This window comes from Crocodylus siamensis, chromosome 5 (assembly GCF_052110815.1).
Source record: "Crocodylus siamensis isolate JL-2025a chromosome 5, ASM5211081v1, whole genome shotgun sequence".
Lineage (NCBI taxonomy): Eukaryota > Metazoa > Chordata > Crocodylia > Crocodylidae > Crocodylus > Crocodylus siamensis.
The window spans coordinates 1926494-1942752 of NC_143399.1; the positions used below are offsets into that span (position 1 = coordinate 1926494).

At 65.6% G+C, this 16259-nt stretch overlaps 2 protein-coding genes and 1 non-coding gene across 3 annotated transcripts; 1 reads left to right on the forward strand and 2 right to left on the reverse strand.

Annotated features, from left to right (window-relative positions):
- Nucleotides 1-127: 127 nt before the first annotated feature.
- LOC149863352 (bestrophin-4-like) lies at nt 128-3536 on the reverse strand. The gene has a single exon (XM_090048533.1). It carries the CDS (start codon nt 3313-3315, stop codon nt 2938-2940), a length of 378 nt encoding a protein of 125 aa, XP_089904659.1. The 5' UTR covers nt 3316-3536; the 3' UTR covers nt 128-2937.
- LOC149863353 (small nucleolar RNA SNORA35) lies at nt 637-766 on the forward strand. Its single transcript, XR_016442827.1, has one exon. It is a non-coding gene; the product is annotated as a small nucleolar RNA SNORA35 (small nucleolar RNA).
- On the reverse strand, nt 3537-7425 carry LOC149863354 (bestrophin-4-like). Its single transcript, XM_090048531.1, has 8 exons — nt 7242-7425; nt 6858-6952; nt 5383-5616; nt 4949-5103; nt 4790-4867; nt 4443-4595; nt 3944-4024; nt 3537-3740 (listed from the first exon to the last, which is right to left on the reverse strand). Exons 1-8 carry the CDS (start codon nt 7391-7393, stop codon nt 3582-3584), a joined length of 1107 nt encoding a protein of 368 aa, XP_089904657.1. The 5' UTR covers nt 7394-7425; the 3' UTR covers nt 3537-3581.
- Nucleotides 7426-16259: the final 8834 nt, after the last annotated feature.

Genomic DNA, 16259 nt, shown 5'->3' on the forward strand with positions numbered 1-16259 from the left:
TTTGTTGGGACGCGGTACAAGTCCCCGTCTCCCATCAGCCCTTTGCGGGAAAGGGCAGGGCTCAGGGCAACACTGAACTGTTGGTGCTTTTAGACGTGTCCCCTCCCTCCTGGGTCTTCCAGCTGGTGTCAGTGCAGTTGTTTCACAGCTTCGGTACGCACTGACATTGGCCACGCAGCAGGTGGCACTGGTGGGGTGTGGGCACAGCTAGCCCACAACAGACCCCTGGCGTGTCTGGCTCGGTGCTCTCCTGTGGAAGCCAGCACTGGGGAGCTGCAGGTGGCCCAGAGCTCCTAGCCCAGGACTAGTCTGGGCCACGGAAGAGTCTCTGGAGGACGTGGGGTTGGGCTGAGCATTTTGAATGTGCACAAAGCTGTGGGCAAGTGGAGGAAAGTGAACCTGTGCACTAAACAGCTTCAGCTCTGCAGCAGGGGAGCAGACGGCCTGGCGGCTCCTTCCACAGGGCTAGGCAGCCTTTACTGCCACAGGTGGTAAGGAGATGAGTGGCATGCTGCTTTCTGTGGCTTGCTGCTGCCCTGCTCTGTCCAAGATGCGCACACCTAATAATTTGCAGCAGCTGCGGTGTTCACGTGGTTGGGTTAGTTGGTTCCTGCTTACTTTGCAAGGCCCTGCTGCCTGCACTGTCAAGTGACTGGTTGGTCTCTCCTTGGCCTCCCAAGTCTCATTCCAGTGCGAGATGAACTCCCACCTAGCAGAAGGGCTGGGCCTCTGGTGGCTCTGTCCCTTTCGAAGGGTGGGTACAAACCTCCATCTCCTAGCACTGCTCCAGGCTGCAGCGCTGCTGTGGAAGAATCCCTGCCTGGCTGTTAGCAGGAGAAGGTGCTGACCTGCTTCTAGAGCAGCTCCAGCTTAGACGCAGTCTCGGGAAGCTTTTTTCTGTACCTGCAAGAAGATGCTCCCTTTCAGATACTCCCCCGTGGCTCCTGCAGCCTGACGACTGTGTGCCCGGCTGGGCTACCCTCCTGCACGTGCCTGGGAGAAACTGGTGGCAGTGCTTTTTTCTATTTAGCTGAAACACTGCTGCCTCTGCCCTGCTGCAGCTGAGTCTTGAAGGCCCCATGCTCTTCCACTGCTGAGAGCTGTTTGTCCCCAACTGCTGCTAAGTGTGGTTAGGAAAGTCCTGGTTCCTCTGCATGCAGCCTGGGGCTGGATGGAGCACGCTGCCTATATGTGATGCCAGTGACTGGGCTTTGAAGGGAAAATAGCATAGCCCCTGCCAGGCCTTTCCCCACACCTCTGGCTGCACTGCCCTGTATGCATGAGGGGTGTTCTCCTAACCCTCCTCTCCCTCCATACTGCAGTCCCAGCAGGGTCAAGCCCTAGAAAAGCATTTTAAAAGGGGCTGGTTGAGACTAACCACACTGCAGCCACGGACACCTGCCTTCTCCCCCCACCCTCTGAAATGGGGCTAGCGGGGTGGGACTGCCAAATGAGTGCATGAGACGGAGCCCTGTGGTTCTGAAACCACCGTACCCACTGTGAAGCCAGTTACAGCTGGGGTGCTTCACCCCCAGCCTCCAGAGCTTTGTCATCCAGCCCACCCAGCTCCCCACAGCTCTGGAAACTTGACAGTGGAGGCAGCACTAATTGCTGCTCCCCTGCTGCCATGTTTCGGGGCCCAGAGAGTGTTGGGGCCTGGAGCCTAGACAGGCACACAGTGGAGATGCCACAGGGCATGATTTCTTTCCCACCCCCAGTGACGTGGAGAAGATGAGCCCCACTGACTTCATTTTTCCTTGAATAAATGCAGGTGTGTGCCCACCTTGAACCAGCGCCAGGTGTACGTGTGTGTGGACGCATGCATATGCATGCTCTGGACACTTGTCCAGCCCAGTGGAGAAGAGAGCGAAGTGCATGACCTCCAAAGTGCTTTAAAATGTTCTGTTACCAGGACTAGGGCAGGGGTGTGGGGATGCCAGCAGCACTGCAGGGTACACAGCTTTCCCAGGCTCATGCCATGCATGTGCTGTCACCCACACCGTGGGAACCAGCCGTGTGCCATTACTAGCGCAGCCTGATACAGCACCATAAATCCCCACGCAGCTCTGCCTGTGATGCCTTTGCCTGGATATAGGGGAAGTGTTTTATCTGGCCAGCCACAAGTGTGTTAAATGGATAAGCCAACACGGCCTTGGAGGTTTTACCACCTTTGCAAAACCCCATCTGTTGTATATAGGAGCAGCTAGGCTCCTGGATGTTGCATGCTGCCCTGATTAGACTGGTGATGGTATCCCAGTCTGCCCTGAATCTTCCTTGACCTAACGGTTGGCGTCAAAGCACAGCCTGTGTTGTGTCCGCAGCTCCCCTTGCAAATCAGATATGTGATGTAAGTGAAAGGGGGGCTGGCGCCTTGCTGGGCTGCGGAGAAGTCTGCAGAGCACCTGGGAGCCTGCACCTAGTCCCAGTGGCACAAGCGACGTTCTGGTTTCTGTTCCCGGTTCACTCGTGCCCCACACCAGTGCCCTGTCCCCAGGCCTTTATTGGAAATTAGTTGCAAGGGCGACAAAGCAGAAGGTAGAGTCTAGTAGGGGGCACAGAGCAGTGGGGGCTGCGGAGGAGTGTGGCTAATCCAGGGCCTTGCTGACCGCTCAGGGCAACTCTGACCTGCGTCCGTTTAACGCAGACAGTGCCCCGAGCATCGCACCTTTAACCAGCAACGGAGGGAGCCACGGCCTGCACCCCCCGCGGGACATTTCTGTGCCCCTTGCTTTGCCGCCTGGTCCCCTGCAGGCCCGGGCCTGTGACCGGTATCTGGCTAATGCGTAGCCCCCTCGGAGATGAGCGTGTCCCCGAGCACGGCAGCCCCGGGCAGGGTTGTATGTGGGATTCGATGCCTGGCTGCGCTGGGAGCCAGGCACGTGCTTCGGTCTCACTCGGGCCCAGGCTGGGGGCCGGAGGGGGTCCCAGGCCTCCGCTCTAGGCCGCCGAGGGGTCGGGGATGGAGCTGTCTTCAGGGACGAGCTCCACCCGGATCTCGGGGGGCTCCAGGAGGTTGGGTCCCCGGGCGCAGGGGGCAGGGGACACGTTGGTCTGGCTGCCCTCGTCCTCCGTCTCCTCCTCTTCGATGCGGGCCACGGCTTCGGGGTCGTCCCCGCGGGCGGTGCGGGGGGACGGGGAGCTGTCGCCCCAGCGCCGCAGCAGGTGCTGGTGCCCGCGCACCGTCTTGCCGAAGTTCTTGAGGCTGACGGCGGGCGAGGGCGCGGCGCCCAGGAAGCGGCTGAGCAGTGGCGTGTGCGCGCGGGGCAGCGCCGGCGAGGCCTCCACTTGCTGGCTCTGCTCCGGGTCCTCGCTCATCCTGCGGGGCCGCAGGGGTCACGCTGCAGCCGGCCTGCCCTGGCACCCCGTGCGCCAGCCTGGAGCTGGGGTGCAGCCAGGCCAGGCCCTGCTGCCAGCCGGGGACAGGGCAGTGCAAGCCCGCCCAGCTCCCGGGGCTGCAGTCGGAGCAGCACGGGCCCGGGGCAGCCTTCTCGCCCCGTCCCCGGGCACCAGCGCCCTGGCGCGCGTGTGAAGCAGCTATGGGGGTGCCGCTACCCCCCTAGGCGCGCCCAGCCCCGGCCCCCTCACCGCATGTCGAAGGTGGAGCCCAGGAAGGAGGGCTTCAGGGTCTCGGCAGCTGTGGCGATGGTGTAGGGGGGCAGCGCCGTGGACTCGTCCCAGTACTTGTCCTTGGCCATGGGGGGCAGGTTCTGGTACATGTCGTCCACGGAGAGCAGAGACACCTGGGCAGGGCGGGGGGCTTGCATGAAGGGACGAACCCCTGAGGGGGGCATCACCCAGAGATGCCCCAAATCAATAGCCCCGGCTGTGATGGTTAGGGTTAGGGTTTGGCCCTGAGGCATCAAGGTGAAAGGCCCCAGCTCCCAGGAAAACCACGGTGCAGCCCAGACACCAGGGTCCCGGGAGGGAGGCCAGGGGGTCCCACCTGCAGGTTCCTGTCGATGAGCTTGTTGGTCTCGAAGTCGTCGTCGTCCTCCCCGAAGGGGTTGATGAGCTGCTCGGCTACCTGGGGAGGCCACAGTGCCTGCCGTGAGCCGGCTGGGAGCACCGTGGTCCGGAGCTCGGACACGTGGTTTGTCTGGTTTGGACAGGCCTGATCCTGCCTCTGGCAGGGCTTGCAGTGGATGTGACCCCACGGCTCCCTGCCAGCCCCGCAGCTCAGGGATGCTACGATTCTTCCCCCAACGGCCCGGCCTGGCCCTGTCGGGGACCCGCAGCCTAAGCCAGCAGTGCCGGCTGGGCACGGACCGATGCGGCCACGCCAGGGCTGCAGCTCATCTCTGCTGCGCCACCCTGGCTCCCTCCGTCCTGGGCACCAGCAGGTGTCTGGAGGCCCCGGGGCCCCTCCGTCCTGGCTGCAGGGGCGGAGCAGCTGCCAACCCCTGCCGAAGCCAGCTGTGTCCAGCTGTGCCGGCAGCGCTCACCTTCAGCCACCCGGCGTAGAAGAAGAACTGCAGCAGCGTGGGCAGGGGCACGTACATGTCCAGGGTGGATGCGGCGCCTGGCTCCAGCGGCTCCAGGAACTGTCGCCCAATGAGGCAGAAGGCGAAGAAAGAGTAGACGGCGATGGTGACCACCTGGGCGAGCCGGACAGAGGACGTTGGAGGGGTCCGGCAGGTGCCCAGACCCCTCCCCGGGCTCATCCCCCCTGGGCCGGTGCAGAAGGGAGCTCCGGTGGAGCAGGATTGTGCCCTTGCTTCTGCCATGCCGGGGAAAGCTTGGGCCGGGCATTGCTGCCTGGGCACCTGGGTCCGTGCCGGACGGGCCTGACCTGGGTGTACACCAGGGGGATGCTGATCCAGTCATAGTGGAAGAGGAGGCTGCACTTGGCCCGGTACAGGTTCAGCTCCTGGCAGGGCGAGAGCAAGCAGCACTCATGAGCGGCTGCAGCTGGGGGCAGGGGTCCAAAGCCCCCCGTGCCCCGACTCACATCCAGGAGCAGGCGCAGGGCGATGTCGTCCCGCACACGCCCGTCGCGCCGGGCCTGGGCCGCCAGGTTGGTGAACCACACGCAGGGCACCCAGTACTTGTTGAAGTCTGAGTGGAGGCTCTCGAACTTTTTGCGCTCGTCCTGCGTCATGAAGCCTGCGGGGGTCGGAGCCCGGGGTCTGCACCACCCCCGGCTCTGGCCCCCTCACTGCTGACCCTGCCAGGCCCCCCGGCCCTGCTCCTCAGTGCCCCTTGACCCGGGGCTCAGCTAGCCAGGGACCACAGGGCACAAGCCCAGTGCTGGGTTTGCACACGCCCTGGCACGGTGGGGCATGGAGGTGGCACAGGAGGGGCCCCTGGGCATGGAGACTCCCCTCCGGCGCAAGACACGGAGCCGTGACCAGGCCCCAGCCCCCCGCATGCAGCCGCCCGCACCTGCATCCACGACATGGTCCATGGTGGGGAAGCGCTTGAGCACGCGGGTGCTGACGGAGCGCAGGATGAGCACGGCGGACAGGTTGGCGTAGCGCACCAGCGTGCGGCGCAGCAGCCGGCCCCGCTCGTCCCGCCCGTGCACGGTGCTGGAGATGACGCACATGAGCTGGTCGGGCAGCGGGATGCTGCTGTACTGTGCCCACCACCGGTTCACGATCAGCGTCACGTAGAAGCCTGCCCGGGGCCGGCGCCGTCAGCCCCGGGGCAGCTGGTGCCCGGCAGGGGGTAGGGAAGGACCCTTGCTCCAGGGAGGGGACTCGTGGGACAGCAGGCCTGAGGCCACTGCTGCTGGCTGGGGTGGGCAAGCCCCCGCTGGCTACACGCTGTGTCCTAGTGCAGACAGGCCTCCGGCGCCGCGGCCTGCTCACAAGCTCCCCCACGGACAAGGCACGGGGGGCTGGGTCTGCCTGTGCGCCCCCCAGGTCTGCCCGGTTCCGGCAGCCGCCGGGTGCTGCTCGGGGCAGGGGGTCCTTGTGCACCGGGAGCCTGGTCGGCGGGGCCCTGTCCCGGGTGCTGGGAAAGGGCAGGGAAGTTCCTCTTTCCCCGGCAGGGCAGGGCAAGGCGGGGGGGGCCGTTCGACACCCGGCAGAGATAAGGTGGCCACGTTCCCAGAGCTGGGGGAGGGCAGGGGCAGAGCACGGGGGTGCCCCCAGGCCGCTCCCTGCCTGGGCCAGGCCCCCCAAGCGCCCCTCTACTCCCCAGGGCACCCCCCAGCTACAGCCCCATGGCCTCCATCCCCCACGGGGACCAGTGCACAGCACCGTGCACACACACACATGCATGTGCTCAGATGCACATGCACGCACACACACACACAAACATACACAGACACGCTCACATAGATGCACACAAGCACACATGCACATGTTCCCACACATGCATACATGCACACGCAGACATGCATACGGCCATGCAGACACGCATACACATGAACATGCAGAGACACACTCACACCCACAAGCACACAGGCACACGCACAAGCACCGACAGGTGCCCACACAGGTACGTGCACCGGAGCATGCAGAGACACATACACAGATTCACACACAGACATGCACACAGACATGCACAGACACAAACACACACAAATACAAACATGCAGAGACACGCTCATGCACGCGCCCACAGACAGATGCACACACATGCACGCACATGTTCACACATGCATACAAGCACACAGACACACGCGCGCACACATGCACAGGCACTCGTTGCACAAGCAGACACAAGCGGCTGTGCTGGGAGGCAGGGGCTGAGGCCTCTGGGGTGGAGCACTGGCAGGGGCCGAGGTGATGGAGGGCAGGCCGCAGGCTGGGGGGACTCGCAGTGGGGTGCAGGACTCCTGGGCTCTCCGGCTGGGTGCCCCCAAAGGAGGAAGAGCCTGTGCAGGGGCCCGGGGGTGGCAGGGGCCTTACCTAGCACGAAGGAGAGGGGGATGAGGTCTGTGGAGCGGTCGCAGTACTGGGCCACCTTGGTGAACAGGTGCTTCTGCTCCGCGCTCAGCAGCCGCCTGCCAGGATCCCAGGGCGCCGGATCAGGCCCTCGCCCGGACGGCTGGGCTGGCACAGCTCCCTCGTGCCCCCCACCCCGGAGCAGGGCCTGCCCTCCCTCCCGGGGCCCTGGCCAGCTCTCTGCCTCTCCAAGGGCTGCTGCACGACCGGGCTGGCTGCAAGCGTGCGAGACATGCGAGGCAGACACGTGTGCAAGGAGCCGGCAGGCGACTCGGGTAACAACCCGCTGCTGCTGGCGGGGATGGGGAGGCAGCCGCTGGCCCCCGCAGCCGGGGGTCTCGAGCTCACCGGTAGACGAGGCTGAGCGTGGTGTAGAGCAGGGCGAAGACCAGCAGCTCCTTGTACAGCAGCTTGTAGATGCTGCCCTTCCAGCGGAACAGCAGCTTGGAGAAGCCCCCGAAGCGGGCGTCCGCCACCTCCAGCGTGTACGACACCGTCATGGCTGCACCTGCACACGTGGGCAGGCACACGCCGAGGCTCACGCCCGCACACCCGCAGCGCCTCGGGCGTGCACGCTCCCCGCCCCCGTGTCACCCGTCCCAGGGTTGCGCTCGGCCTGGGCACCGTTAGATGCCCGCTCTGGACCCCCGCGCCCAGCAGACCGCGGCCCCCGCACGCCTGCACGGGAGAGGCTCCTACCTGCCCCGTGCCACCAGCTTGGCCCCCTCTGCCCCACCGGTGCCTGGGCAGTGCCGGCGCCTCCGGCTCCTTCCCTTAAGTACCCGGCGCGGGGCCCATAAACCTGACCCGCGGGTGATGGATGGGGGCCGTCAGTGCCGGGAAGAGGGAACTCAGCCCGGCCACACCCGCCTGCTCCTCTGGGCACCCCGGGCCGGCCCAGGGGCCCCTCCGGGCACTGCCCATCGCCCCCGGGCCGGAGCAGGACTCACCCCCCTCGCGCCCAGCGTGGGAGAGAGCCGCCCCCGCTGCATTCTGGGATTGCCTGCCAGCCTCCCCCCGCCAGTGGCTTCGGAAGCAATGCCTTGTGGGATGGCGCTGGGAGGACTGGGTGGGTTGGGGCAACTCTGGAGCCTAATGATGACCCTGCTGATTTGGCAGAAATGCTGGGGGGAGCGCTGGTCCCCCTCTCCTCCCAGCCCAGGTTCCTCCCGGCCCCCGGGGCCGCAGGGCCGGCGCAGGCCCGCATCTCTCCCCCAGCCGTGCCCCTTGGTCCCGTCCAGGGCCGCCTTGATTTATAGCCCGTGCGTTCCCACCCCGCCAGGGCAATCGATGCCCAGCTCTTATCTGCGCCCCAGCCGGGGCCATAAATCACTCCCGTCCCATCCCACACGCCGGAGGGCAGGCGGGATGCCCCGAGCCAGGACGCCTGGGTCCCCCTGCCCCCAGGCTGGCCGCCCCCCGCGACACCTGCACGCGGCACCAGGCAGGGACACGCTTTATTTCTTGTGGTGCTCAGCACGGCACAATGCCCGCCTGCTTCTTGCACACACACACCCCCTGCTTCTCTCTCTCGCTCACACACACACACACACACACACAAGCACACAGAGCCTGCTACACCCCCAGCACACCCCCAGCCTGCTTTGTACATGCACAGACATGCACACACAGCCTTTTCTCTCTCTGCACAACCAGCCTGTTACACACACGTGGCACAACCCTAGCTTGCTTCTTCTGCACACATGCCTCTGCTTTTCTGTCTCTCTCTCTCTCTCACACACACACACACGCACCTTGAGCCTGCTTCCACACGCCCAGCCTGCTTCATGCACAAACACACACATGCACATCCCTAATTCTCTCTCTCTCACAAATGCGCACACACACATGCACAACACACCCCCAGCCAGCTTGCTTCACACACACACACACATGCAACCTGCTTCTCACCCCCCCCCAGCGCCCCCCACCTTCACACCACCGCAAGTGAGACACACTGGGACGCCCAGTCCTGCCCCATGTCGCGGCCCAGCCCGTGGTGCAGACGTGGCGGGCGCGGCACTGCCCTGGGGTGGGTGCGGCGTTCCTGCCGCTCTTCCAGGCCGGCCCCGGGCACACGGGCTGTTGCCGCCCCTGTCCCGGACCCTCTGCCCGTGGAGCCCGGGGCTCCGTCTGCTCCAGATCGGGGGTCCCTGGCTTCTGTGTGTCCAGGCAGTGCGCCTGGGCCCCCCGAGCCCCCGCCTGCTGCACGCCAGCCGGGCCCAGGGTGTGAGCGGCTCCTGCCGGCAGGTCCCAAGAGCTGCCGTGTCCGGGGCGCAGCCTCTCCCCCCGACTCCGCTGCAGGTCGCCCGAGCCCTTGAGCAACGAGGAGCCTCCCCCGCGGCTCCCCCAGCCCTGCCCGGAGCTGCCGGGCCAGGCCGGGGGCAGGCAGGCCGCGACACGGCTCCACGCTCTCGTACGAGTCGTCCGGCTCCAGGCCGGGCACCAGGCTGTAGTGCCCGGCCGCCTGGCTCCGGTCCAGCGTCTCGCGGGCGGCCGAGTCCCGCAGCCCCTCGCTCGTGCTCAGCCTCTGGCCTCGGCGCCGCCGGCCGGCCCCTCGCCCCGGGCTCCGTCCACCAGCTGCCCGCGCGGCCTGGCACCGGGGCGGGGGCATCTCCCCCTCCTCGCGCGGGTCCCCATCGCCCTCCAGCGAGGTGGCGGAGGGCTCGGGCTCCCGGTGGGGGTGGCGGGCAGCTGGCGTGCCCGAGGCGCCGCGGGCACGTGGCGCTGCTGCGGGCCCCGCGCCGCTTTCCCCCGCCGCCGGCGGAGGCACCGAGCGACGGCCAGCGCGGCGCCCAGCAGCGGCAGGCACGCGGCGAGGGCGGGGGCCCGGCACAGCTCGGTCGCCGGCGCCTCCCAGAGCTGCAGGCCCGGCGTGCGGCACCGTGGCGCGCCGCCGGGCACGGCTCGGGGCAGCCGCCGCAGGCCGGAGGGCAGGCCGCAGCTGCAGGGCCGGCTGCTGGTGGCGCAGGGCCGGCGTCGAGGCCCAGCGAGACCTCCCGGATCCCAGCCGAGGCCGGAGGAAGGAGCCGGGCAGCGCCCGCAGCCGGTTGCCCTCCAGGTCCAGGACGCGGAGCCGGGGGGCGTCCGCCAGGAAGCCGTCGGGCAGCGCCCGCAGCCGGTCGTGGCCCAAGCGCAGCGCCTCCAGGCCGGGGGCCCCGGAGGCGGCCGCATGCCGCAGCGCGCCAGGTGCAGCTCCCGCAGGCCCCGCACCTGCGCCAGCGCGTCCCAGGCCAGGAGCCCCACGGCCGAGCCGCTGAAGCTCAGGAAAGCCTCGTAGTCCGGAGCCACGCCGCCGTCGCAGGCCTCCTCCTCGGCCCCCGGCGCCAGGCCCGCCGCGGGGAGCAGCCGGGCCCACCGACCGGCGGCGCGGGGCAGGGCAGGGCAGAAGCGGTGCCAACATCTCCCTGGCGGGGGGAGCCCGGCATGAGCCCCGACTGCAGCTGGCTCTGGGGCGGGTCCCCCGGCGCGCAGGAACGACGTGGGGATGTCGGTGCGCTCCCAGGCTGGGCCGGGCCTGCTCGGGGCCTCGCGCGGGAGAGGAAGCCGGGCTGGAACAACGGGCGGGGGCTGTTGGGGGCCGTGCCAGCCCGGGGGACCGCGGGCACGCCCCGGCGCAAACCGCACCTTCCTGCCCGCCCGGCTCCTGCTGCAGGCCCGGGGTCCCTGCTCAGCCCCTTTCCCGGCTGCTACCACGGAGGCAGGGCTGGGGGCTGGGGCACCGGGGCGCTCCCATGCCAGGAGCTCGGCATCCCCCTTCGGGGGCTCCAGCTGCCGGGGCAGGGCCCTGATCCCGCTCACCTGGCCCCACGCGCTGCATCTTCGCCTGCTCCCAGCCCGGCACAGCCCGCCCGGCCCTGGACAGCCACTCCCCGGTGCTCGGCGCTGTGCACGGGCCGTGTCCGCGCCGGGGCTGCCCCCGCCCCGCCGCCCGCCTGGCCTTTGGCCATCCGTCTCCGGCCGCCGCGCCTGGCTCTGGAGGTTCACGTTGCATCCGTTCGTCAGTGGAGCTGCCCGTCTGCCCGTCAGCCAGCCCACCTCTCCCCCATGCATCTGCCCGTCCACCCGTCTGTCTACTCAGCTTGTCTCCATCGGTTTGTACCCCAGAGACTACCCTGTATTTGCCTGTCTGCCTGCCAGTCCATCTGCCTTTCTGTCTATCCGTCCATCTAGCCATCTCTCTACAGATTCGCACCTTACAGTCTAGCCGAAGCACCTGTGTATGTACGTGTCTGTCTGTCTCTATATATTTGCACTTCATAGACTAGTCAAAGTATGTCTGTATGTGTGTATTTGCCTGACTGTCTTCCAGTCCACCTGTCCACCTGTCTATCTATCTAATATACCTTTACATTGGCAGCACTGTCTTATTTCGTTCTTTCTTTCTTTCTTTCTTTCTTTCTTTCAATTTGCACCCTGTGGACTAGCCAAAGGGTGCATGTCTGCCTGTACGTGTCTCAAGCTTTCCTAGGCTGCAGTTCAAGGCACTCCAGACTGAAAGACCCCCCCGACCCCATCCCCCCTTGACAAATGCCGGTTTCTAAATCTCTGTCCCTCTTCTGTCTCCTGACTCAATGGGGCAGCTCCTCCATCCCAAATTGGCCCATACTTTAGCCAGGCACATTTTCATTTGGGAGGGGGGAGCAGGTATCACATTGCTAGCAGGGGATAGCGCGTTGCCGGCCTGACCAGCCGCTGGCAGGATGCACTCGTGCCCCCACTCACACGACCCACTGATGCCCCACGGGTGCTCCTAGCCTGGGGCAGCTGGACCTGATACCCCACAACTGCTCCTAGCCCGGGAGCAGCTCTGCCTAGCTTGCTCCTTTGCTTTCAGACTGAGATCAAGGTGGTTTTTGGCCCAGGTGGTCTTACTGACCTGGCAGGGGAGATCCCCTTCTTCTCGACCCCTGCCAGAGTCCATAATGACTCCCAACCAGAGGATTTTGGCTACACAATTTATGGCGATGGGGGATTGCTCTTGGGGCCTCTCTCTAGCCTGCTTCTTCAGCCTTTTGGTTTGGGGCAAGAGAGACCGGGGGCATCTGAACTCCAAGGCCTCTGGGCTTGGGGCCCCCACGTAGCACGCTGCCGTGGACGTGGGAGTATCTGCAGCCCCAGACTTGGGAAGGAGACTTGCCAGTGGCAGTGCCACACGGACTGGCACTACTGAGCTCTGCTCCATTGCAATTTGGACCTGATTTGGCCTGGAAATGAAACTTTATTAAAAACTAAATAAATCCTGAGGGCTCTGAAATGCCTGCTAAGCCTCCCCGTGATGCCAGGATGGAGCAAGAACGCAGGGCGGTGCCATCTGGATGAGGAGGTCACGATGCCTCGTCATGCAAGAAGAAGTGTCATAAGGGCTGGGTTTTATCAGATGCAAGCAGGACTATATATATATATAGAAAGAGAGAGGAAGCAAGAGTGAGAGACCAAAGGCCAGGCAAGCAATCCCCTGGAACAGCGCCGGTGCTTGGAAAGGGCCGCCGAGGTGCTGATTTGCAGGGAGGGCTGGCACAGCCTGGCACAGGGGACACGATCCCTGGGAGATGTAAGAGCAAATGGGCGAAGGAAGATTTTGTTAATTATGACTGTTTTGAAGGAAAATGTCTTGTGTCCCAAGTCAAATCAGCCAAACCCGTTCCAAATCCATGTGAGTCATTCCAGAACGAGATGTGGCCCTGCTCCCGGGTAGCGCCCGGGCTCGGCGGGCGAACGGGCGGGAAGCGTCCGGCTGGCGTGCGGCCGGAGACCGGGGGATACGGCGGAAGGAGGGAGGGAGGCTCCTCGCTAGCCTGAGCCGAGTTGGCGAGACCCTCCCCGCCTTGCCCAGCTGCACGTCTACTCGCCGCGCTCTCGGGACGGATCCTGCGTGGGTGGGTCATGACTCGCAGCCCGGCTGCCTCCTGCACAGCGAGGACGCTGTCATCGTGCTTTCCAGCTGGCCTGCGCCTTCAGCCAGGGCGTTGGAGCTGAGCTGCTCCCGGGGTCATTCGTGGTCCCCCGGCGGGCGGGGGCCGAAGCTGTTGCCTGGGGCCTGCGGCGCAGCGCCGGCTGCTCGGCCAGGCTCCGCGTCCTGCTCTGAAGGCCTCTGAGTGGTTTCCAGGCAGGCCGCGCTCTTTGGGTAGACGCGCTATCTTTTATTGGACCAGCTGAGTAGTTGGAAAAAAGTTTTTTGCAAACTTGAAGTGGTTTCTGGCCCCCGACGCCACGGAGTCCGGCCCCTCCCGGCTGCCTGGGTCACTTCCTGTCCGTGCCCGCGCGGGTGGGGACGCCATCGGGGTGGGTCGGGGTGCCAGGCCCTGCTGCCACTGCCCAGCAACTCCGGCTGTTCCCAGCAAACAAAACAAGCCCCGTGGCAACGGGAGTGCGGGCGCAGTGACTCATGCAAGCGGGATCTCCTCCCCGGAGGAGTGGGGCAGAGGGCGGGGGGCAACCTGGGGGCAGCTTGCTGGGTGACCCAGAGCACGGCGGCTCGAGACGCAGGCAGGCTGGGGCACTTGGCGTGCTGGAGCATGTCACACGTGTGTCCCAGGCTGAGCACGGAGGGGGAGGCTGCTCCTTTTGCACACCCTCCCCAAGGGCTGGATGCCTCCGAGCCAGCCCCCAGCCCTGCAGTCCGGCTGGGAGGGAGCGGGGGTCACAGGGGCTTGGGGGGGCCGGGCAGAATGACCATATTTGCAGAACTGCCGTATTTTCCAGTGTATCGGGCATGCCCCCCCGGTCTAACAGGAGGGTGCGTCTCATGTGCTGGAGCCGTATCACCTGCAGCAGAGCCGGAGCTCGTCGCAGCGGGCCGGGGAGACCCAGAGAGAGACGCCCATGGGACTTAGGTGCCAAAGTAGGCCCTGGGGTCTTCCCAGGGTTGGGCAGGGTCAGCCGGGGTCTCCTGCTTGCTCTGAAACGCTCCTGGCTGGAATAAAGGAGGCCGTTGCTGGAAGCAAAGGCCTCGAACGCGTGACGGAGCAGGGTCCGGGCACCCCCCGGCCGGCGCAGGCAACAGGGTGCATGCGATGGGGTCTCACGCAGCCGGGCTCTGCCCCATCCAGCTGGGCCTGGGAGGGCTGGAGCCAGCTGCCCCCCCTCCCGGCTCAGCTCCCCCGCCCGGGGGTGGGGGGGGACCTCCCTTCTCTCCACCCAGGTGCTGTTGACATGAACCTTGTACTACCCCTTGCACCTGGGGCGTTGCCCCGGGGGGGGGGGTTTAAAGACACAGGACCTTGTGCACGGAGGTAGGGGAGCACTGAGTGAGAGCAGGGGCTGGAGATGAATGGGGCAGTTCAGTTTTCGGGGAGAAGGGGCAAGCCCAGAGACCCCATGACTGCAGCCAGGCTGCACAGCCCCAGGGAGGGGGTGCCTGACCCTGCCTGGGGGTCCTGAGTAGCCAGGACAGGGTGGAGAGCTGTGGGGGGGTTGCTGGGAGGTTCCCCCCATGCACTCCCCTGCCCCCCTGCAGGCCTGGGAGCTCCCCCGGGGTCTGCTTCCCTCCACTGCAGGAGCACACTTGTGCACACGCGCACACATGTCTACCCGGCTCCAGCAATGGGCCAGACGGAGCCGTGAGCATCTCCCGCTGGCCCGTCCCACTGCAGGCCTCATCCCTGGACCCCCAGCACGTCCTGACCGTGTCTCAGCGGCCCAGTCTGGCCTGGGGGCTAGTTCCAGGTCCCAGCGCCTGCAGGTTGCCAGCTCCCCGCTAGGGTGTGCGCACACCTGCACACACATGCACACATATGCCCACGCACCTCCATGCATGCTCCCTGTTCCTGTCCTCTCCCTCCTGATTGTCACCCCTCTCCCCAGGCCTCAGTTATCCTTTCAGGACCCATTTGCAGGACTGGTTCCCGGCTGTTCCTGTGGCAGCTGCGTGGCTTGCCCAGGCGTGGGCACTTTGGGACCCCCTGATTGCCCCCGGTGCATCCCTCCCAGCATCCCTCATGGTCCCTGATCTAACTGTAGTGACTCTAGGACTCGCAGCACAAGCTCTGGCTGTTTTTTGGCTCGTCGGTTATGATTTTTTCCAACTTTGATGTCTGCTCCAGCCTGCGTGTGCTGCACTCCAGGAGCTAGGTTGGCTTTTGCCTGGATCGCTGAAGGCGCAACATAGTGCTACCCCCCCCAGTGCACTAGCAACACTTCTTGTTTCTCTTGAACTGGAGAAATGTTGGGGCTGTGTCATATGTGGGAAGGTGTCACAGCACCTGCCACCCCCATTCAACATCCTAGATCCAGCCCTGGCTGCAACCCTAACCCTAACCCTAACCCTGTGCTTCCTGCTGCCTAGTTGCCCCAAGACATGGGTGCCAGCCCGGGCTCTGCCCTGCCCGGTGGGCCGCGGGGCCTGCAAGAAAGCTCTGGAGGAACAGGGTTGGGGACGGGAGCTGTGAGGAGGCCTCAGCTCTGCTTCCTGGTGCTGAGGCGACAGGCAGGGCCACGCCTGTGTCACAGAAGTGCAGAGACTGCGGGCAGGAAGGACGGGGAGGCCGTCGCAAGGGGCCCCGGGCTGCCTGGTCGGGTGCGGAGGCGATGCCAGTCAGGTGCCACGTCTGCATGCACGTATCAGCATACCTGTGTGCCTGTGCATGCACATGGGAGCAAACACCTGTGTGCCTCCACATGAGCGTGTGTGCAAACGCCTACGTGTGCTCAAGTGAGCGTGTCTGTACATACGGATGGGGTTGCGCACGTGTGCACCCAAGTGCATGGATGGAAATCCAACCTCCTCCTGTGTGACGAGCTGGTCCCAGCCCCTGCCAGGGCAAGGGGAGCCACGTGCCAGCCCCAGGCTCAGCACCGTCCCTCTGAGGGTCCCTCTGCCCCGTGCTGCGGTCACCACGGGGCAGGGGGCAGTGGAAGGCCTGGTGCAGGAGCAGCAGGCGGGGGGGGGGATACCCGTGTCTCCAAACCCTCCAGCTGCACATGGCGTGGCGCCACGGTGGACAGCCAGCATGGCCTGTGACTGTGGGGCTCACCCTCAGCCCAGCCCCCGGTGCCAGGGAAAGAAGTGGCGTGTGCGTGCGTGTGCGTGTGAGCCCCTCCGTCCCCCCAGCCCGCCCCATGGGGTCTGAGCCCTCCCCGTCCACCAGGGCACTGCTCTGCCCAGCCGCGCCAGGCTTCACCTCTCGGGGGGCACACGGACCAGATGCCCCGCATCCAGCCATGGGGCATGGGCTGGGCCTCCCTGCCCCCCAGGCTGCCCAGCCGCCAGGACACAGGGCCCGGCCCTAGTGGCGCGAGGCTCCGCCACGCTGAGCGCAGCTCCGGGGCCTCCCCGCTGAGGCCTGGAGCAGAGGCCCTGCGCTTCTGGGGCAGGCTCCGTCGGAAAGAGCAGGGCACCCCGTGACGCCAGCGGGGCTGGAAATA

Excerpts from the sequence above, each read along its gene's own strand:
- LOC149863352 (XM_090048533.1), bottom strand. The coding sequence starts at position 3,315 with ATGAGCGAGGACCCGGAGCAGAGCCAGCAAGTGGAGGCCTCGCCGGCG.
- LOC149863354 (XM_090048531.1), bottom strand. The coding sequence starts at position 7,393 with ATGACGGTGTCGTACACGCTGGAGGTGGCGGACGCCCGCTTCGGGGGC. Across the intron at positions 6,953-7,241 it reads ACGCTCAGCCTCGTCTACCG|GCGGCTGCTGAGCGCGGAGC; the intron begins GTGAGCTCGAGA and ends GGATCCTGGCAG. Across the intron at positions 4,596-4,789 it reads TCCCCCTGGTGTACACCCAG|GTGGTCACCATCGCCGTCTA; the intron begins GTCAGGCCCGTC and ends CGGCTCGCCCAG.